Source organism: Myxocyprinus asiaticus, chromosome 3, assembly GCF_019703515.2.
Source record: "Myxocyprinus asiaticus isolate MX2 ecotype Aquarium Trade chromosome 3, UBuf_Myxa_2, whole genome shotgun sequence".
Classification (NCBI taxonomy): domain Eukaryota; kingdom Metazoa; phylum Chordata; class Actinopteri; order Cypriniformes; family Catostomidae; genus Myxocyprinus; species Myxocyprinus asiaticus.
The window spans coordinates 23842889-23867174 of NC_059346.1; the positions used below are offsets into that span (position 1 = coordinate 23842889).

General features: G+C 36.9%; 2 protein-coding genes across 2 annotated transcripts in view; both read left to right on the forward strand.

Moving 5' to 3' along the window:
• The first annotated feature begins 2255 nt into the window (after positions 1-2255).
• On the forward strand, positions 2256-14746 carry LOC127425167 (junctional adhesion molecule A-like). The gene is made up of 9 exons (XM_051670865.1): positions 2256-2462; positions 10616-10675; positions 11021-11137; positions 11649-11789; positions 12049-12251; positions 12399-12501; positions 13251-13377; positions 13676-13730; positions 13890-14746. Exons 1-9 carry the CDS (start codon positions 2420-2422, stop codon positions 13923-13925), a joined length of 885 nt encoding a protein of 294 aa, XP_051526825.1. The 5' UTR covers positions 2256-2419; the 3' UTR covers positions 13926-14746.
• A 1163-nt stretch (positions 14747-15909) lies between these two features.
• The window catches only part of LOC127424900 (ubiquitin-associated and SH3 domain-containing protein B-like), a 35323-nt gene continuing 26946 nt past the window's right edge, over positions 15910-24286 (forward strand). Inside the window, exon 1 of the mRNA XM_051670442.1 lies at positions 15910-16419. Within this exon, the coding sequence (XP_051526402.1) occupies positions 16292-16419 (128 nt within the window). The 5' untranslated portion in view covers positions 15910-16291. The remainder of the gene's footprint in view (positions 16420-24286) is intronic.

The following is a 24286-nucleotide window of genomic DNA, read 5'->3' on the forward strand; positions in this document are numbered from 1 at the left end:
ACAAGAGACTGAATATGTATTTGCAAAATAATTTACTTTACATATCCTCCATATTTTAAAACTGGCTGGTTTTGATGTCACGACAGCATACATAAACAGTTAATATTGTCAGTAGCACATTGATATTTAGGGCTATATCCCTAAAATGAATATTTAATTATGAGTATTAATTTAATGCAACGCTATAAGGCACATTACATGAGAAAAGTACATAGAAATAAAACTTATTTCTTTCTTATGATTTTGATGACTCTTGGTAATAACTGAATGGCCAGAGAAGAACAATATAAGTATTCTACCACTGCATCACTGCTCACAGAGCTCCCTTTTCTTGCAGTAAAATCAGATAATTTAACACATGACCACCAACATAAACATTTCACCAGCACCTGATTGGTGTTCAGCAACTTGGCCCACCCAGTCATTATAAAGTGACGAGGAAGTAGGATAGAAACTATTATTCCTAAATACCAGAAGAACAAGCTGCTATTATTCCTGTTGGCATATAACTAACAATAAGATATAGGGGGAAGTTCACCAAACGTTGTGCCGTTCCTGTCTGTGAGTTAGGATGTGCAGCTTTGAGTTTGTGGCTCCTGTTACACATGAATGTGGTGACAGACTTGGTTTGACAGTGTGCAAATTAGGGAAACATCATTTGTTCAATTAACTGGTGTTGTAAGTCTAAACGAATGTACCAGTGGATTTGGAGTGGTTGTAAAGGAATCACATGCTTCCATTTGTAACGTGAGCTATCCTGTTTAACGAGGATAAATAGGGGTATTGTTTATATTAATTAGTCTGAAAAAAACAAACAAAAAAAAAAAAACACTTGTGGACAAAAGGACATAACAGAAATTATTCATATCCTTGCAGGATTTAAACCTATAACATTTCAGTAACAACTCTAGATATTAGACCATACCACTTTTTTGTGAGTGTGTCCTGGGTTAGATCAGGGAATGTTTTCAGATGCCAATATCTGGACAGCAGAGTGCACAATGGCTGATATACGTGTGTGTATGTTTGTGTGTGAGAGAGAGAAAGTATATTTAAATAAGAGGTACACAAAAAAAGGCTGAAATTGAAGATTTTTTCTTATACAACATTTATTTAAAATTCACACCAAATATTTTAAAGTATGTAAAATGTAACAAAGTGTTTATAGGCTCTCATTCTAAGAGTCTAGAGAGGTGTACAAAATGCAGTACTATACCCTGCTACCCTCACAGACACAACTGCTGGTACCATGGTAACCAATGTCCACACAGCTGTTACATCCTACCCACCCATACAGGTAATACTACACCCAATTTGCATACTGTGATTAGTCACAGTTTGTGTCTAAGCAATTGTTTGTTGGGGAGATGTGTGACATTATGGTTGATTTTTTTTCTTTTCTTTTTCTGCAGAATAGTTGCTCACAAACTTATAACCACAGCTAAAAGTTGAAATTTGTCAGCTTTTAACTGTAGCGTCTGTCTAATAATGTGGCGATGCAGGTGATAAATAAAATAAAAGACAGTCCTATTAAAAGTATGATTTAGGAATAAACTGCCATTCTTTCGTTTCCCATTCGTCAGCTTTGTGTAATGATGTCCCATTAGAAAGTGAATCCAATTTTTCGAAGGTTACTATGTGTTTCATTTGAAATCATTATAATCTTTCTCTAATTTTCCTCATTATCTATTCCATCCTGTTACATTTCTAATATGTTCTTTGAGGTCCATCTAAATGTAACCTGCTTTTTAAGCTGAAAACAGAGGCAGGGGAAAGATCAACACGTTTGTTGACATAATGCTAAGGTTCATGACACATTTTAATGACCTTTAAATGAAAGAAGAAAAACAACTGGGTCAATTTATTTATTTATTTTATTTTTTTTACTCAAGGGTCTTATAGGGAACCAAGTGAAGTTTTTGTTAATACTAAATTATTTTAGAACACATATAATTTTAAATAATAAATACTGTCCCGTGGCAAACTTGTGTATTTTTTTCTCACAGCCTGTAAATTTGAGTTTTGTGTCCCTCATCAATTAGCAATGCAATTAACATTTAATGTTAGGTTAGCTGTTTTTATATACCTAGTCGTGTATGTATACACTATATAAAGGCACGTACAGTTATCGCTACCAAATTGGTTTCATTTTGTGAATCTTTCCCAGAAACGTTTATTTTAATTTGTTTGCTTTCATTGCGTCATGCAGTGGGACTGTGTCCTAATGTCGCCAAGCCTCATCCGGAAGGGCGTAGTTTCAACCTGGCAGGTGATCTGACGGAAGAATACTGTAACTCAGTTTCGTGTTAGCCCAGCAAGCAACTCCTTCAAAGTTCAACTAGCGTAATATAGAGCCAGGCAATTTCTGGGAAAGCAGGAATACTTACTCTGGATTAAGGGAGAACATTTCAGAGTGGATATGTTGCTCTTCGCCTTTGTCTTCCTCTCTGTTTCAGCCACAGGTAGGATACACGTTTCAATGATCTGTAGTTCAAACCGTGTTTACCTATTGCTTTCGTAACTTTGATTAGTCCTCATGTCTTTGACCATTCGCTTCAGTCAGTTGTAAATTATTCGACAGCTAGCCTAAAAACCTCAGCGTTACCCTAGAATTGTGAAAACTGGCTGCTGTTTTGTTATTTGAGTTTCTGTCAGTGTGTTATTTTTATTTTATTAAACTCTTACGTATAGTGGAATTTGGTTTCTAAATATGAGTGAAGTATGCCTACCAGAACCAAAAACTTGATCACTGTTCACCTCACCTTCAAATTTGGCCTACTTTTGTGACGTCCAATCAGAAACGAATCGTTGCTGGAAATAATTTATTTTCAGTGAACGTGTGAAAAACAATTAACACGTAGAACTGTATTGAACTTCTGACTAACAGTTTAAAGTCGAAACGTTTGAAATAATTGATCATGCGAACACTTTTGGAGGAATGGCTCATTGAATTAATGAGTCAGTTCACTGAACCGATTTGAGTTTGAGCCGTTCGAAAAATGACTCGATAGAGCGAATCATACGTAGCAACGCGGTTTACCTGTTTAATTACGATGCCTGACGACAGTAGCACAATTTTGTGTTGATGTCACATAGAAATATGCGTTTTAAGATTGACGCAGACGCATGTTTTGCATTTAAAACGTGAAAGAAGGCCTTTCATGGCTCGGCAGTATCACCTTGGTAAGAACCTGTATTTCAACTTCTGCCCATCCCCCATCCGAAACCCGAGCTCAATAAACAACAAGGAAATTGTGACAACTAATACTGAGGACGTTTGACTTACTTAAACTGTGTTTTTAAAATAAAATACCCATTAACAGTATATTCGAGGTATGTTTTGACTGTTATATTGTTGTTATCGAAATGAAGTCTACAGCTAGTTGACAGAACCCAAACTAACACAACTTACTGCAGATCAGTATTTGAGTATCGTGTTCGCTTATCCCCGTAACTCTCACGTTCACACATGGTAAACAGTTTGAATAAATGAGGGGGAAAAAACAACAACAAGTGCTCTCTATACTTTGGCTAAATGAAGCCGTGTAACTTGAAAGATACACCTTTATTGGAAGAAAAGTACTTTTGGTTCTGGTAAGTAAAGAGCATTGTCACTTTTTCAAGATTAATAAAAACGAAAGAAAAATGTTGCCAGCTTTTGTCGCATTCCACATCCCACACACTGAAGGTATATGGAATTTTGATCACAAACATGGTGTCGCGGTTATCTAGTGACATTACATGAAACAGGTCAATACTAAGTTCTTTAAAAATACATATAATACACCGCATTCCACCCTGGATATGCCTAAATTCCCCTTAAAATGTCTGAAAAATATAACAGGTGATGCGATCATGTGAAACGAATCACAGAGGAATGACCCTTTCACATTAAAAGTGAGACAAATTTTCCCTATTAGCATATCCATGCCTTAAGATCAGTTGTTTATTAAAAAAAAAAAAAAAAAAAAAGTGGTACAAAGGCAAAGATCCCTCAATATATATATTGTTTTAGAGATATAAGAGAACTCGTGTAAGATTAAAGTGCAAATGCAAAAATGCAAAAGCAAAAAATGTAGCTGTATGAAATACATTGTCTTCATAATCCACATAAGATCAGTTTTTTTATTTATTTTTTAAAGGGGGTACAAGGCAATGATGCAGCAATATCATTTACATGTTAAGAGAACCCATATGATAATTTTAAAGGTATTTGATGCAAATGAATTGCACATCCTCACGGCTAGTTCGGGATTTCTCCTCGATTACTTCAGCGTTTAATTTCGGTGGTCAAAACAGCTTTCTGTGCTTTAGTGCCATCGGTTTCACTGGTTTTGGTAACTGCAGCAGCTTCTGACACATGATCTAAAGCTCATATTATATTGGTCAAGGCATTTCATCGCTGGCCGAAGAAAAAAAAAATTATACACCGCTTTGTCGCCACACAAATGTTTGCTCCAGGTGTGAATGGCTTCAAAGGAAACCACTGTTTTTATTTAGAATGTTAATTACACGTTTTGTGTGCAAAAGACTTTAGAGGTTAATGAGGCCCTATTATGCTTTCTGGGATTTTACCTTTCCTTTAGTTTGTAATATAGCTGTTTGTGCATGTAAAAGGTCTGCAAATTTACAAAGCACAAAGTCCACGCCAAAGGGAGTTACTCTCTCCCACAGAAAACACTGCTCCTGAACTGCCTGAAAAGCCTGCTTTGCAGTCCAGCCAATACTTCCTTAATATGTAACACATTTGCATAATGCCCGCCTCAGGAATGTGCTGCTCAGGAAGCCTCAGGAGCTGAAACTCGGTTATGGTAAAGGGCCTTACATTTCTGACATGCTCTAAGCGGTTGACCAATCACAACAGACTGGGCCAGCTGACCAATCAGAGCAGACTGGGCTTTTTGGAAAGGGGCTTTTCGGAAAGGGGGGCTTCAAAGAGACAGGAGCTACAACAGAGCGTTTCAGACAGAGGGTAAAAAGAGGTGCTGCAGCAATGCACAGTATGATAAAAATTTGTTTTGGAACATTAAAGCATGTAAACCTATTCTAGTAGACCCCCAAAATAAAATTAATAACCTGTAAATGAGCATAATATGGGCTGTTTAAGTTTATATCTCTCAAACAGGATTCCTTTAAAGGTGCAGTATGTAAGATTCAGAAACCCTTGTTATTAATGACACCTGTGGCTGTTAAGTGAACGGCAGCCAGCTACCTGTTGCTCTTGCTCGCACTCGTGCACACACTCCATAGGGACGCAGGCGAGCATCGGCCAAAACAATGATGTAATGTACAAAGAAACTGAACGTGATCCACTGGCATCATGCTGACAGATGTAGCATAATTAAAATTACACAGTTATGATTGTTTTACAACAAACTTTGAGACTAAACTAAAACTACTTATCAGCTAACAAAGCATACTGATACACACATACAGCTACATACTACCGAACTATACCAGACAGTTTACTGTTGCACTGCACTGTTATGTTGCACTATTGTATGTTTTGTATGTCATATGTTGTACTACGAATAAGAAACCAGCGTATTTGCTTAAATTTATCCTGTATGCCTGACTTATAGTATAAAGAGAAGATCGTTTTAATTATTTAAACTAGAGCCCAACCGATATGGGATTTTTGAGACCGATACCGATTTTAGAGGGGGAAATTCACTGATTACCTATATGGTGACCGATATAGCTAATTTTTGAGCTGGAATGAAAAGAGACCTTTTCTATGTGGATTTTCACCGATTTTGCACCGATATGACTGTGCAAAGATACTCAGAAGGCTGCTTTCTTAAATATTTTTATGAAAGAACATTTGACATTATTATTATACATTGTCAACAAATTCTAGAAATGAACACTGAGAAAATAAAGAATAAATAAAAATACAATAAATAGCTTAATAAACATCAGTACTGTATGTTTAGTATCAGTAAATGCTGACCATTAAAATAAAGAATAAATTAAAATAAATAGCTAAATAAACATCAGTAGTAATGTTTAGTATCAGTCAGTTGCTGACCATTTAAATAAAGAATAAATAAAAATAAAATAAATAGCTAAATAAACATCAGGGGCCGGTTGCACCAGCTATACGTGCGTTACAACTTAGCCTAGTTGTGGCGTAAATGGGCACTAAGTCACAATTTACGCTCTATTAAATATTTGAGCGTTGCACCATTAAATTTATGTAGGATGTAACCCTACGTATAAACTAAATATATACGGCAGCCTCCGACCAGGAGTAACTGATGGAATAAAAAAGCAGACTCATTTAATGACATCAATGAGCTCATGTTTTGGTTGACAGGCATCAGTCCTTTCGACGTATATGATGGTGTTGGCATTTACACTCGTACATTTACGAGAGAGAAAAAAACTTTTAAACGGCTCTTCAGCATGAAACCGTTCTAATGGTGCATTTTTGAGGGTGCGTCGCCTGGTGTCAAGTTTCAACACATTAAAAATATATATATAGGATATTAAAATGAATAAATGTCTATTTTTCCAGCCTGTTGTATTAGTGTTTATCACCCCTCATTTATTTTAGGTACAGTTCCTATATATTATTATTTACACAGGGCATATATACTATTTATTAAATCTACTTTTATTACGTATCTTATTTTAATGTCTGGAAAACCAGACTTCTAAATATTACATTTTATAAATGCAATAACTGGAATTGTTCGGTTGAAGGGGGTACCAAACTGTGAATCCTGAACAAAACAGTTTGGTGAATACATGTTCACTCATTAGCTTCCACTCAGCTGACAACAATGAAAGTAGCTACGTGATTAGCTAGTTAGCTATAAGCTCGTTGTCATGGAGAGTAAAAGATGGACTTTATTTACTTTCCAGCATTGTGTCTTACCAATTAGGTAACAGCGAAGTATGAAATCAACACTCACCACACACAATCCACCACCGCACCGTTGTCTGCTGAGCTGCAAAAAGATGCTCTGATGTTTACCTTTCAATCTGCTACATCACTTACTGCACTGACAAACTATAGCTGGCTAACAGCAAACAGACATGAGTGACATGGTTGTCAGGGACAGGGTTAACGTTATATAAAATGATGGGGTAATTTTTATTAACTTTCCAGTATGTATTTCACAAACTAGTTAGCAATTTAAGGAGAAGAGACCGTTCAAATCCACACGGTTTAACTCCGCCCTGTCTGCAGAGCCACCGTCAGTTCAGCTCTGTAAACAATGGAGTCGGAGCGCGCTCTGCTGGACAAACTACGCTATGACACCAATTCTAAAGCATTGTTTTCTGCATTATATGTTATGAAAAAAAGTTTTCATATCGGCGCATATCGGTAAAATATACGCAGATACCGATATATCGGCGAAAGGCTAATATCGGCCGATAATATCGGGCACTAATTTAAACGTCAATTAATTAAATTCGTCAGCGTTAGCAGGCAAGATCAAGTTAGCTAAACTTACACAGATCAATCCTTATGGCACTATATTTCACATGCTTTGCAGTTATGTAAGCTTACCTGTCCAATAAGAAGAATGCCAATTCAGGGTCGGTTTTGATCCCCAACACCGAATGAAGGTCCCTCCAGGAATCAAATGCTCTGCTGATGTTCACTCTAGTTTTCGCTCGACCACGATCACGTTCCCACTTAGCCAGACGGGATTCAGTAGATAAATGTTTTTTTGTTTTGTTTTTGGCTTAATCGGAGTTTGTGTAGGAGTCGGTGTTGTGCTGGGAGCCGGACGTTTGCTGGATTCCATCTCCAAGATAACGTTACCTAATGTTGCAGTTTGTTGTCGCTGTTCAATAGCGGAAGAGACGCACTGAGGCAAGGCTCTCGGGAGTGCACATAAACATCACATCCTTTTGATTTTCCCGGCAAAACTGACCCGCATTCGCATGAAAATCAGTCTACAGGCTTTAATAGGCAACCTAGGAAGTCATTTTTTAAGTTATGTTACAAGCCATTCACACATTGGCAAAAAAAAAGGGCGAATATTACATGAAAATTGTTACATACTGCACCTTTAAATAAGTTATAAGATATTTCTGTTCAAATCTGACTTACGTCGATGCGAAGTATGATGAACTAATGGGTCTCTCTTCTTTACTTTAAACACTCATAATAATGCGTTACTGACATGACCGTTACGGACGCTTCATATCAGATAATATTGATATCAATGAGAAAATCAAACATGCACCACTCCTCCTTTTACCATGATGATTCTGATAGATTGCAGACTATTGCTTTCATGCTTCTGCATCTATTGTCAACATTTGGGATGGGATCATTTTGACAAACTTTGCGATTCAAATTGTAATATGATAAACAACATCTAATATTGTTGGCAGTGAGTACTTTATATGAAGTTAAGTTTCAAATTTTCACTGCAAATGTTACATCCGTTACGCTGGACTTGCCAGCTGTTTTATTCTACATAGAGAGGGTCCCCTCATGGGGACAGCCATGTCATGATCACATGACCAGGCGAATACTACTCACTTTAACTCAGTAACAGCCCTGTTATTGGACACTTTTACTCATGGATTCATTCAATCATTGCCGACTGTGACATTGTAAAAATTACTATTCATCGGTAACTGAAAGCATGGCAGTCTGGTTCCGGAAGTAAAAATCCCATTAATTATTTCCATGGACGAATTTTTACTTTCTCCCTTTTTCCTCGTGGTGGCGTAGTGACTCGCCTCAATCCGGGTGGCGGAGGATGAATCTCAGTTGCCTCCACATCTGAGACCGTCAACTCGCGCATCTTATCACATAGCTTGTTGAGCGTGTTACCATGGAGAGATTGCGTGCCATCCACCGCGACATCCACGCACAACTCACTACGCACCCCACCGAGAGCGAACCACATTATAGTGACCACGAGGAGGTTACCCCATGTGACTCTACCCTCCCTAGCAACCGGGCCAATTTGGTTGCTTAGGAGACCTGGCTGGAGTCACTCAGCACGCCCTGGGATTCGAACTCACGAACTCCAGGGGTGGTAGTCAGCGTCTTTACTCACTGAGCTACCCAGGCCCCTCAGATGAATTGATTTTTAACAATAACCTTTAAAGACTGACCTACCGTGAGCTCCGAGGTTGTTATTCCATGGTATATGCTTCTGATGAAGCCACCAGTTGGCGTTATTTCAACTTCATTGTTTAAAAATCTGGTTTAATAGCGGAATTTCTGGTGAATAACTACACTACCCATGGTACAGCAGTAAAAGATCCTCCAATCAGAGAACCGCGGCCAAACAAGCCCACGAATAAAGCCTGGAAGAGACCGCTCACTTTCATGATTCACTCTTAGTGACGCATTAGAGTCTTCCTTCACCCTCAAACTACTTATTTATTTGTGTATATTGAAATATTTTGCAATAAACTTATTAAACATATGAAAAACATATTAAAACTAGAGCTGCCGATTTAATGTGTTAATTCAGGTTTGATTAATTATATACAAAATAATGCGTTAAAATTTAAGCAATTAATCAGACCGTACTAAGAAATATTCCTTCCAAATGAGCAATTCAAGCATGGAGTACCACCTGTTTTCTCCAGGGGGCAGTAAGCAAAACTCACTGTATAGGCAACATGCCGCTTATACAGACAGAGAACAAACCACACTTACGGAGAGCAGACAACACAAGATGAGAACGCGTTCTTGCTTACAAACACAGCTTGATAGTGTTAGTGTATCTGTGATAGTGTATCTCCGAAGTTAGGGATCTCAAGACGTGTTTTTTAAAGTTTCAAACTTTGTTTAACTTGACACAGCGACGGTATCCTAAAAACGGTATGTTTATGACCAGGGTTGGGCTGTAACGGAATACATGTAACAGTGTTACGTATTCAGAATACAAAAGTGATGTAACTGTATTCAGCCCATTACATTTTCAAGCACCTGTATTCAGAATACAGTTACTTTATAAAATTTTGTTAGAATACTTATTAATATTCTCATAATGAACACAAATAAGGCAGATGTGAAAGAAAATTGTCAATCAAGTAAGAAACACGCACGCAACACACTCGCTCTTCCTTTAGAGCAGCAGCACATGTGCAGAGTTGCCAGGTTTGCTCTCACAGCAAATCGGGCTAATTTGAAAACAACTGTGGGTTAAAATCATAGAATCATGGGTTAAATTTTTGGAATACTTTAAAAATGGACCACGGTCGCCAAAAGTAGGTTAAAAAAAAAAAAAAGGTATAAAATATATTGTTTCTATAATTATAATAATCAACCTTAAATCAATAGTTTTAAATATTTCCATCATTCTTTGTCTGATTACATCATTCGCAGTGCTTCATGGCATTGTAGTTCATGCCCTTGTGAAAGATGGTAAGTACACAGTGTTGTACCTTTCATGGTTTAGAACTCTTTTATGAAGGATTTTTTTAAAAAGTCATTGGGAAAAATTTATGGGAAAAATGCTTCCGGAACCGACACTGAAAAATTGGGTGGGCACTGTTGTGCTCTGTTGCGTTTGAAATATGATGCATCCACACCACTAGGTGTCAGTGTAAGTCCAAAATGACATGCATAAAAAAATTACAGAGTGTACCTTTAAGGCTTGAATCCCTTTCTTTTTGTCCACAGGCCTACATGCCTTTTCGGTTGATACTGGTAATCCGGCACTGAAGGTGAAGGAGAATGAGGGTAATTTTAATTTTCCCTTTACCGTTTATCTTTTGTCTTTGTGTGTGACTTTTTTCAGTTTTCATTGTTTCCATGTATAGTAGAGTTGTAGCTAGATAGGAAATGAAATATTGGTAAAATTGAATGTGGTACTGTTTTTGCACTCCAGAACTGTAATTTGTGTAGTGCTTCAGAAAAAAGATTCAAAAATCTGAAATCTTAATAAATGTAAGTTTAATATTGTACTGGAGAGCTTAAGGACTGGTCTGCCAGCTTTGAATAATCCTTAGTCAAGGATTTAGATGTGATTTTGATGTGAACAACACATTTGCCTGTTTATACATAGAGTAATTCTTTTTATTTCAGGAGTTGACATGAAATGTGGCTACAGTGCTGATTTTGGAGCAACACCCAGAGTAGAATGGAAGTTCAAGGATCTCAAGGGCTCACAGTCATTTGTCTACTTTGATGGCAAACCAACTAGTATGTTTAAAAGTTTTTATTAACTGTGATGTCTATGGTTGTTATGTACTGTGTTATCATCTAGTTTATCAGTAAACAAGTTTATATACCCAATCTTACACTGATTATGCTTGATAAGCCACCAGTTTGTGTGGTCACGTAAACGTCATTAAAAACCATTCGGCACTCATAGATTTTTGCCAATAACCCCGATTTAGTGTTGCATGCAAACACCTTTACCGGCATTCATACCCGCTTATCCAATGTGCGCAAATGTTATGCACATGCCTGTTCGTGTTTTGATGTCAAAAACAGAAAATAATCCAATGATGCAGATGATATTTTGAATATGCTGATTTTTGTTTTTGTGGTTTTCAGCATATTGGTGTGCCTGTAAATGCACTTGTAACAAGCAATATCATTCGCTGTGTTTTGTGTGTATGATGCAATGATTTATATGCCATATTAATATTTCCTATTTAAAATGAGAAAAGAAATATGATTGCATTGTGTCTCTTTTCCCATTCATCAGCTCAATATGAAGGTCGTATCACTATATATAATCAAGGACTGAGGTTTAACAAGGTGACACGAGCAGATACTGGAGATTATACCTGTGAGGTGTCCGGCAAGGATGGATATGCTGAAAACTCCATCAAGCTAACAGTCCTTGGTAAATTTGAATCAGAAAAATTGCTTATAATTAGCATTTGGTGATCAAAAACACTGAGTCCTATGACATCAAAAAGAGTTTACAAATTTATTAACCTGCAAAACCGACTAGAGATGGTTTGATGATTTCATGAACTTGGATAATAGGCAAACCATTTGCTTAATGATGGCTTGTATTCAACAACAGTCTGCACATGTTATGCAACATTAATTAATGTAATGCACCCATACAACTTTGTAATTCCTGCTGCCTTCTTCAGTGCCTCCTTCCAAGCCCATATCCAGAATCCCATCATCAGTGACAACAGGCAGTAATGTCCTCCTGACATGCAATGACCCGGTCGGCTCACCCCCACCCACCTACAAGTGGTACAAAGACAATGCTCCCCTCCCTGATGATCCGAGCAAGTTCCCTACTTTCAGGAACCTCACCTACAAGATGAATATTTTTAATGGTAACCTGGTGAGTGTTCATCCACAATATTCCAAGAAGAGCATAATAAGCCTAAATCTAGAATTCTTTGTTTTGATTTTTTTTTTTTAAGCTTTATCATTTTATTGTAAGGTAAATTACACTACATAAAACTATCTGTTTCATGTATCTGGTCAGGAGTTCCCTAGTGTGTCTAAGATGGATACTGGTAAATACTCCTGTGAGGCCAATAATGGAGAAGGCATCCCTCAGCGTGGTGACACAGTGCTTATGGATGTCCGTAAGTACCATTGTCACTGCTTGAAAACATTTACAGACTGTCAGTGGATAGTACTGGAATTCAGAATAAGGGTCACAAATGATCTGTGGATGTGCTCTCAGTTTAAATTAAGTAAATAGATTTGATTTTATTCAAATTAGTGTTTCATACTGCTGTTTTCTCGGATTTTCACTGCACTACAGCACTTCACATGGCTACTTCCAACTTTTTTTTACGCAGACTTCTCAAAATAAAAATCCTTTGCATAGCTGCGGTTGCAGGCATGTGCATAGGAGTTGGTTAATAATACTGTAGAAACAATACAATAAGTCCAGCATACTGCCGTTGCATGCCAATTCACTAATATTTATTCAAAGAGCAATGTTTCGGTTTAACAACCTTCTTAAGGCATTCAATAGCTTTTAATTAATAGTATGATCAACCTATATACCTAAAGTATAGGTATAAAGTATAGTTAGAGTTATAGTATATAGTTATATATATGAAACTTTGAATGAAAAATAGAACATTTTAGTGTGCAAAAATAATTCATAAAATCCATTTTTAAAGGGGTTTTGTCATGCCAGAGGAAATGTATTTAAATTAAGAGCAATGTTTGATAAAGGAGGGGTTGACCTGTGATATCTGTTTTGAATAAATAATAGTGGTTGAGTAATAATTCCAAACTCTTACACAGAAATGTCCTTCTCTAAACAGTTGTATTGTAGTCACTGGTTTGACAGATGTCTTGATTGACTTTATTATTTTAGGTGATCTAAATGTTGGTGGCATCGTTGCTGGGGTTATTGTGGCTTTGCTGGCGGTAGTGTTGCTCCTCTTTGGACTCTGGTATGCCAATAAGAAGGGATATCTACCAAGTAAGTTCTCGTTCATGGAGTGTGAGTGTGAGTGTGTGAGAGTAAGAGTGTGTGTGTGAGATGAAGTGTGTAGAAGAATTTGAAATATTTATCCAGAGTGATCAGACTGATTTCCAACTTTTTTTTTTTTTTTGCTCTCCACAGAAATGGCAGAAAGGTAGGTTTTTTTTTTTTTTTTTTTCTTTGGACATTTATTTCCCATACTATTAATGCAGATTAATAATTGGGGGGGAGATGTTAGTACTGGGCAATAATATTTATTTTGGATTGATAAAAATTCTTATATCTTAATAAAATGATATAAATTCTCACTGCAGGCCAAAAACAACTGTTTATACACAGCCGAGAACAGAAGATGTGGATGATCAGGATGTAAGTACAACTCACCTTGCTTAGTTGTGTAAATGATATGAAACCTATGGAAAGCCAAAAGAAGATATTCTGCTGAAGTTTTATTTTCCTAATTGTGCATACTGGTAAAGGTAAATAATGATATTTAAATGGGAAATATTTTTTATGTGCCTGTTTTAGGGGGAATTCAGACAGAAATCATCCTTCGTGGTGTAGCCTGGACTGCTCTAGAGGAAATATGAAGATTTGTTGCCTAGATCAATTTATCATTTTTTTATTTTTTTTTTCTATTTAAGTTAATAGGAATCAGGATTAATTTGTACAAAAAGAGTGTGATTTGTTTTTTGTTTTTTATGTGTTTCCCTGCTCTGTCTACCACTATGGTTGACCTGAAAATGTATCCAAAAGTTGTAAATCAGCCATGGCAATTGTGTGTTAGATGTTGGCTGAACTTGCATATTTTTGGAATCTTAAATATTATTTCTCTGTTTTCTAGAAATGTGCAAGATAATTTACTGAATTTTAAATAATCAGTATGTTGAAAACAGGCCTAAAAATTTGCTCTTGAGTTTATGCAGTTGTTTAGTTGGATATACAGTAGATGAATGTGTGTGTGTGTGTGTGTGTGTGCAAGCCTATTTTTACATGACACTGCACTGTGATATTAAAACCCATGGGGGAAAGAACCATTCAGGAAATAATCCCCCTTCATATACCGTAAACTTTTGATGCACATTGTATTTAAATGATATGTTGTTTGTTTACTTCACTGGTAATATTTTCATGGTAGCATAAATTTTGACTATATTTTTGTGTGTGTGTGTTTTATACCTCATGAAATGTAAATAACTTTTCCCCCTCTTTTATTGGGATTTTAAAGGATTTTAAATGATATTTGATCATGTTTCATTGACCTCAGCCTCACTGAATTTCTCATCGGATAACAAATTTATCACAGTGACATCTTGTATGATTGTAGTTTTAATGTTTGACTTGATACTTTTCTTCTAATAAATTACAGAATGCAATTTAAACAATATTATAGATAATGTTGACATTCTCAAGCCCACACAGAATCTGCACAAAATTCAAAAACGGCAGATTTCAGTAGAATTTATTAAAGCTCACAATATGGGTGTCGTACATTCAGCTCTATTTAATGAATTTTACAATTTTTCAATCAAGCCCAAAATCAGCACAGAAAATGCAAAAACAAACAAAAAAACACTGCAGATTATCTCTGGACCTGTTTATTAGTAGACTTGACATTACAAAGTGAGTCTTTGTTTTGGGGCCGTAGATTGAGAGGCCTGGGGTGGCTAAAGCAAATGTAAAAAAAAAAAAAGCTAATTTAAAGTTGATATAGAATGAAGAACAGTCTTTAATGTGTGCCAGTGACTAGTGGCACAATATGAAATTAAGAAATGTTATCTGTCTCTAGGCCCCTCCTTTCCACAAAAAGTGTCTTCTGAACATCAGAACAACATCATACATCTGCCCATCCAACGTCTATGGCAAATTAGGAATGTATAGTTTCTTTTATTTATATATAAGGTTATTTCTAGGTAACATTACTTTGAATTAATGTTCTGAATATGACCACTGGGAGACAGTGTAGGACCACTAAAATTTAGAGCTGAGATATTCTTCTAAAAATCTTCATTTGTGTTCTGCAGAAGAAAGAAAGTCATACACATCTGGGATGGCATTAGGCAATAATGCCATGGCAATAATAATCGGAATAGAAAGAACATGTTAGCATTACAACTGAATAATAATAATATTCATAACAATAAATTGCACAATGAAGTTTGCAGTTGATTTACAGGTTTGCCTGTGACTTCGTATAGCTGTTGTGGCGATATGCGTTTCTTTAGACTTTCAAAATGTAAAAATGTATCATACATGATCCAGAGAGGCTCTACGTTCAACCTGTGCATAGTTACATAAGAATGTTCACATGAATGTGAGCAAAACGTCATGTTGATGATGGTGTTTCTATCTGAACGGCTCAGTCATTCGACCGAATCTGCTCAACGTCACCTTTCAATACTGCGACTTTAAGGCTGAGGGGCGGGGCCGAGCGAAGGCTGTCTGCTGATAGGTTGCGTCCACCATCAGTCAAGCCCCATTCATAAATAAGTCATCTCGAGGAGGAACCGATGTATTAAATATCGATAGATTTAGCTCGCGACGCGCCTGTTACAACATTTCTACCTATACATTCAGCCGCGAGAGGCCCAGGCTGACAACATTACTTCCCGTCGCAGACAGTAAAAGCGATGGTTGCCGATACGTGGAGCAAATGTGATTGACTTCCGACTGTTGACCCCTTTCTCCATCTGTAATGACATGAGCGCTCCAGCAGGAAGCTCAAATCATTTTGTGTTTAGAAACATCGCAGCGCGTGCGTCAAGACTTACGACTGTCCGACTGAGGGGACTAATGGATCATTTTTGAATAAGCAGTTACTGTAGGTTGTAGCGCTTGGTTTGATGTTTTAAATGTGTGCCGTGTCCGTAGTTTTGGGCGTATCAAAAGTAAGCAAATCTCTGGTTTGAAGCCAAATGGAAAGCTGAACCATGGCAGCAAAAGATGACCTATATGCCAAAGTCGCTCCACGGATGCAGCGACAAAACCGGCCAGGAACTGTCAAACATGGAAGTAGTCTGGACGTTTTGCTGTCAATGGGCTTCCCTAAAACCAGGGCGTAAGTACCAGAGTTTGATCTCTCCCTACAGACCCGTTAGACGGATCATGTATCTTGAGCATCACGCAGCTGCAATCACAGCTGGAAATATTAAGAACACGGGCACATGAAAAATGCCAAAGCCTTATTAAACATATAAAAGCAGCAGATTTTTAAAGCATGCGGTGCAAGCTGCTTTTGTAATGGCGTCCATCTAGTTGTATTATTGATTAACATGACGAAGTAGGAATTAGCCTTACTCGTCAAAGGGTTACAGGGGTTTGAAGTTTTTTTCATGTTGCCTCATCAAGTCATTTTCTTAAACTCGCCATACACGGTTTCCACTGGAGCCGACAGCATGTTTCTGTGCTAACAGCGCTTCCTCGAGCGGATGAGCCGCGCGTGAGGTCACATCATCGCTGTCCATCGTATTGACGTTGTCAGCGCATCCATAGCTGATACAAAGTCATATAGCATAGATTTTCCTGACATGACACTTAAACAGGCAGTGGGCTTTATGCGGCTCCGAAATGATCTTTAATCACCACCAGCAATTTGTCAAGGAAAACAATAATTTAAAGCAATATTCCGGGTTCAATACAAGTTAAACTTAATCGACTGCATTTGTAGCATAATGTTGATTACCACTCAAATTAATTTAGACTTGTGTTTTTTCTTTTAGTAAAAAAAAAAAAAAAAAAAGAATAAAAAAAAATAGGCAAAATGTGGGTTATGGTTAGGCACATACAATGGAAGTGAATGGGGCCAATCCGTAAATGTTAAAATACTAACTGTTTTAAAAGTATAGCCACAAGACATAAACAATATGCATGTTAACCTGATTTTAGTGTGATAGTTCCTGCGTAAAGTTATATCCAGTTTTGAAACTTTGTGACATCGTAATGCCGTAAAGCCTAAAACGACGATGTAAACAACTTTACAGCTCAAATAATACAATTGTTTGCGGAACTTTTACAAGATTGACAAATGTTAGATTTATTGGCAACGCATTACTGGACCAATTGGGCAAGTAAATGTTCTGTAAACTGGCCCAAAATGGTCTCACACTGGCCCCGTGCCAGCGTGCCATCTTTCTTGTTGAGCCCTGTGTCGTACCACTTTTGAATACAGTATGTGTCTTGGTTTTAGATGGTAAAGTCACCAAGGCTAAACATTTCCATCAGTTTTCTACTATGAGGAAGAATATTGGAGAAGGGGATCTCTAGCCAACCATGAAGGCAGCATTGGGTTGCTGTCAGTAAAGGAGCTAGATACTCATTCATCAAAATTACAGTTCATCTCTGCCTCTTAAGCACTCCTTCTCTCTCTCTCTCTCTCTCTCTCATTTTCTCTCTACCGCTCACTCACATCTTTACTTTTATCTTGGGCTTAATCCTGCAGTTTTCATAATCTGTGTGGAATCCACATGGTCTCTGTTATTTTGTGCTGAGATTGGATTGTACAGGCCAAATGTTGCTGTTCACATATAATCCAAGGAGAGTGTAACAACTGTGATGGGACAAGAAGTCTTATGGCGTGTGCCAGATTTTTTTATCATTATCTCTATTGCTGGTTTTGATGCAGATCAAGGCTTTCTGCCTGTGTACACAGCTTATGCTCAAATGTATGCAGTCAGTGTATTAAGGACATCAGACCCTAGACATGAGATTTCGAAACATTCGGCCAAATATTTGTCAGTTGCTGACATCAGAAGCAGTGGTATGCACTGTTTTCTAGCCTTCTTTGGTAGATTTGTGCTCGAGTGTTTGACATCAGGTAATTTGCATTTAGGTGATTGACATGACATGCTTTAAAATGTGTCATTGGTGCTATATATAAATTAAAAGATTTTTTTAAAATGTTTTAAAAATGCATTTATGTTGTTAATCAAATTAGTAGAGCATACTGGAAATTTACACTTGAGCTGCTCTATGCCCAACCAAGGAAGACACATAATATGTTTGAAGGACATCAGAATGTTTAGATGTTGCCACACCCATTTAGCAGTGGGTTTGCTCACTGGGATTAAGATAATATTTTGTATGTTACACCATATGTAAAATCACCAAACATATAGATAGTGTTTGGATAAGAAGGAGAAAGTGAATAGAGACAGGATTTTATGTTTTAATTATTATATTTCTGCATGTAATTACTTATATGCAATATAGAAAACTGGGTATAATCGTTACAATTCTGTTTTAGTTTATTTATTCAGAAAATGTTTTTTCCTCAGTTTTGACTCATGCAACTTTGACATGTCATCAGTCATTACAATTAAATGTATAAATTAATTGAGTCAGATGCAATTAAGTACACAAAGGTAGACATTACGTTAATAACACCTAGGCTCTATAGGCTAATTATGATTGCAATATTTGATAATTGTAACAGTAATTGAAAAAGCTCTATAATGTGAATGGGCTATAATTATTTTATGTGTTCATGACAATTTTAGTCAATACAAAAATATCCTCAAACACTAGGTCATCCTCAAATTAAGAAGCACAGGCTTTATTTGTGACATCAGACTACATGTAAACATATGGCAAGCAAGACAAACAAGTTGATATGGAAACAACATATTGTAATAGACTTTAAACCACATAGAGACACTTTTAAAAGTGGGTTCTTGCATCCTGTTGTATATTAGTTTATTACTAAAATGCATAATATGTTTTTTTATATATATCGTGTTTGTTATAAATTGTGTTCGTTTTTTGTCCTTTGGTGTGGTACTGAATCATTTAATGTCAAATTCAAATTAATGATCCTGTTTTTGACAGTGAACAGTTGTTAAAATTTAAAGTGATGATGACATCATTCCCAAATCAATCAAAATAATAATGTTTTAATTATAGTTCACTTGAAATTAAGCTAAATTATTTTAAGAGTTAGGAAGGGTGTTGATGCGTTTTGAGTTACATCAAACATGCACTAATTAATATTCTTAATTATATTGAATCTGTCACACCATATGACTGTTTCAGGGTTTAGCTTTGAAGAATTTGACAAAATTAGCTTATAATTGGAATTTTTTTTTTTTTTTTTTTTAGCAGATACTTTATATGATGTGATTTTCAGGTTTTATTAGGTTTGATTTTTCTGCTTCTAACCTTTCATGCTTAATTGTCAACCCACATGTATAATCCACATTCTCCAGAAATACCAGTTGAAGAAGTATTAACACTGATAATCGTTTTAAGCTAGTGATAGAACATTTAGTGTAATTGTAATGTGCGTCAGTGAGACAAACAGACCCAAGAGCAGAGGAACAGTTCAAAAGATTTATTTACAATAATAAATATACGTAGTTACTGAGTAAGAATCCTCCATGAAAGCTCAACTGACATGCAGCAAACTGGAAGGCAATCACACACCCAACATGCGGGCAACCAACAGATACGCGAGACAGGACCAACTAGGCAGAGAGTGTGAGGTTAGTTACTTCACATCAAACAACAATAGTCAAACACTCAGTCAACACTGAGCAACATTTAACATTCAACATTTAACAATCCAGCAAAGGACATGACACATGAGGGAATAAAAATAGGCATGAACAAACAAGGGGCAGGTGCCGCTCGAAGCTGTAAGTTGGCATGATCAGCGTTCCCATGGAAACAATCAGGGTTCCCATGGAAACGCTGATTCCACGTGCCAGTGGTACCTGAAACACACGAGGAAGAAAACGTCAACGCGCTTGGAACAAAACAAACAGGGAACAATGATTTCATGGTGCCGTCAGACAAAAACCCAACCTGACAAGTTGACAGGACCGTGACATCACCGGAGAGCGCACGGTGGTAACATGCACACGCCGGTAACTCCCAACCGGACCCGTGCACTCACACAAAGACAGGACACAAAACACAAGACAGAACAGGCCTAACAGATTGAGCTCTGAAAAGTCAGTTGAAAAAGTCAGATATTTGAAATTTGCATTAAATTATTCCCTGTTTTAATACATAATAGCCTAAACATGGCTTCATGTGCCAGGAGTCTCCATCAGTCTTGTTTCTCTGTGAACACATGCTGCCCAGCTGGGATTGCCATTGAAAGAGAAGGGTGGGAGACAGTAGGGAGTGTTTTCAGTAGGGAGATTAGTGAAATTATTCAGTGAATAGCTATTTTATAAGCAAGAACTTTTAGAGGACTTCTTTTAGTGACTATGAAATTCTATATACATTTATGCATTTGGCAGATGCTTATATCCAAAGCAACTTACAGTGCCCTTATTACAGGGACAATCCCCCTGGAGCAACCTGGAGTTAAGTGCCTTGCTCAAGGACACAATGGTGGTGGCTGTGGGGATCGAACCAACAACCTTCTGCTTACTAGTTCAGTGCTTTAGTGTAAACATCTGCTAGATGGATATCTTTGACTATTATGCTGCATATCACTGTTTTCAGTGTTTCGCGCAGGAGTGCCTCAATTTATTTTAAGTTTTGTTTTAACTTGAAGCGTACAAGTTTTGAAACCATGCTCTATTTGGAGGTTTCCATGTGAGATTGTGGTGGCCATACGTATCAGCAAGCTGTCGGTACAGTCTGTGTGTGTGTGTGTGTGTGTGTGTGTGTGTGTGTGTTAAGGTCAGTTTGAGTGGAAAGCTCTCACACACGAGGTGGAAACACTGATGTTTCTGTGTCCCGGCTGCTGAGGGACTCTTTCCAGTTTTGCCTGCTGATGCAGGAGTTGCAGAGATTTTCCGCAAGAGAAAGACAGAAGGAGAATAAAGAGGGAGTATGAAACATGAGTTTTGAAAGGCGAGTGTGAGTCTGTCTTGAGGTGGAAACATTCAGTTCAAAGAAAACTGCATTACTAATTCGAAGCTGAAAAAAATGTTCAGTTAATGTGTCATTCAAGGGTTTCTTACAGAAGTTGGTGATAAAGATTGGCTATATTAAAGAGACTAATTAAAGATAATAATTTTTAATTAAGATGATTTGTGCCAATTCCAAAGTCTGCCTAGAGCCAATGCCAATGGTTATTGTACAATTTCAGTTTTTCTAGGTGAATTTCAAGTAAATGTTTAAGAAAATGTTTAATAGACCCTTTTCACAGATTGTGATGACACGTTTCTGCCTTATTTAGCAGCATAAATCTAACAAACATTTTTATATTTGCAATTCTGAAATTATTTTGTGTAAATATAAAACATAATACTTTGTATCATAGTAACCTAGAATTCGTTTTAAAAAATGAGTTAACACAGCTGCGATGAGGTTTCTTATACAGCTGCTAAAGGGAGTGACAGAAAATTTGGCCTTTTCTCTTGTCTGACTGCTGTTATCCACCACTCTCTATTTTTTTCTTCTTTTGGAAAGCCATGATAGCGTAAGAGTGGTTTTATTCTTTTGCTGTTTTGCTGCAAATGGGTAACCAAAAATTATGTTTGCTGTGGTCTCTCATTCATCACTATACAAGTTTACCCTGCTATCATTTTACTTCCGCATTCCAAACCTGGATATGTGAAAAGTGCCCATTTCAGCTTATGTGTGTAGTGTACATCTCATTTGTTATAGTCTAATGGAATTGCATTAGCCTAAGCTAAATTACATATACTGTATATTGGCGTTATATTGGCTATTAGCCACCACACTCTCTAGTTATCATTATTGGCAATTGAAAAATCCATATCAGTCAACAAGTGAATGAAAGCCAAACTGTGTTAGTGTGCATGTATTTTTGTAGGATTTATTCATGTTACCTCTCACCTGCAGGGTGCTTGTGATGTCATTTTTGGATTATGTTGCATTGATCCATGTTACATGGCATGGAGCTACTAGTGCTGGAGATGGATTTTCAACCACGTAACATCGTTGTCTGTTCTTCATTATGCTACATAATTGTATTTAGCCATTCTCGAATGCTCAAAAATAACACATATATGACTTTTAATGACAACAAAGCCTTTGCTTTGTGTGTGTGTGTGTGTGTGTGTGTGTGTGTGTGTGTGTGTGTGTGTGCGTGAAGCCATCACATGATGAACTTTTCTCAGAGGAAATATGGGATGTGGGAAGGCCATGATAGTGCAGTATCTAGGCTTGAACTCAACAAAAACCAGCCAACCCTTGCTGTCTCACAAAATTCTTGCAAGCAGCTGACAGTAGGATATCCAGTAACAAGATTATTTGTAATAAAACAGTTGAACAGAACATTGTCAAACATGTTTAATTATTCACAGGCTCTGTAGAAGTTAAAAATACAGTACAATGGACAGATTCCTCATGGAGCTGGAAGACTATTGTGTTAGAATTCCAAGCATTCTAAGTACGCTGATGCTAAGTATTCAATCTGGAAAAACTGAATAAAGATGCCTTTAAGTGTACAAACCTGCTAGATAAAGGCTAATATAGTGTGTTCACCCATTTGAAAGAAAAATCACAAATTAGTTCTCTTTAATAACTCAGCTGATTATCCCAGACACCAGTGAGACTAAATGATGGTCAAATGGAAACTTCTGCTGAATTCCCCTGCATTTCAGATTTTTCCTGTGATAAAAAGACCCTGGTAATCTGACTAGTGTCTCCTCTAGTTTCAGAAGAGATCTCAACAATGTCACACACTAGGCTGAAATCCGCTAATATACCAATATCTTAAATAAAAAATCAGAAATTTAAATATTTCTCATCAAATTTTTCCAGTGCATAATTATCTGAGCTATATGCTATCTACAATAATTGTGCATCTCTATAATCTTGCTGTATGTTAACAATAATTGTATTTCTCTTAAGGAATTTTAGGAGAAACATCAGAGACATCATCTTAACTAAGAACGCTATTAAGTCTCCTGAGCTGTAAAAGAGCAAGCACTGAGCAATACAATCGTTTTCTTCTGGTCAAGGGTGTAATGGACTTCTGTTGTATGTTCTTGGCCACCCTCAGTTTATCACCTTCAGTTAGATTTACCTGAGAAAGAGAACAGATCTGAAATCACAGCCCCAGTACTCTTCCCCAACACAGATTGCAGAAAGTTTTCCAGTGTTCCCACAGTTACTTAGTAACTTGGATATCGATTGCGCTAAATAGTCTCACTTTTTTCATTCAAATTGATTAATCAATGCTGTCTTTTCACCGTTATTGAAGAACGCTCACCGAACACTCACTTTTCATTGTTGATGACGTTTTTGAAGTTGCATTGTAAAATAATATTTACATTTTAAAGAAGGTTGTAAATGTGTTAGAAATTAATTTTGGATGTGAACAGACACACATTAAAATGCTCACACACTAAATACTCCTACGCTCACAGACTCCTTGTAAAAAAAAAAAAAAAAAAAAAAAAAAAAGTTTGTCCGCTAAGAGGAAGTGCCCCATTTCAGGAAGTGGTTTGTGACCTTTAGAGCGCTGTGGCTGCTGGGACATAAAGGAACCCATATGTGCTGAGACACACAGAGACGTGGGGGTGGAAAGACGTATGCATGCACAGAACTTCAAATAAAGCAAGGTACATGCATAGACATATGTGCATAATCTGAAATATCGTAGCAGGGGTTCACAGAAACTACATTAAAGAACAAGTGGCATGTGCAGATATGTATAAACAGCCACCTCTCATAGCCACAATAAATATGAACCCATATGCATCCATTCAAATATCTGTACTGAAATGTGTGGTTAAAGTAACCTATGTATAGAAAGACAACAGAAAGAAGCAAAGGCATCTCTCTATTACTATATTGTTCACAGAATATTGAAACAGTTCAGACAGCTTACCTTATATTGTACTTTATATTGCAATTCAATTATTTTCCATTATGTGTTGTGAAGTAGCCCTGCACCAAAATACCATATATACTACAGTTTTTGTTATTATTGTCAAATCATCATAAATTAATTGGTGATTTGGGCATTTATTTAGAATGAATAAATGGAAGGGTTTAGA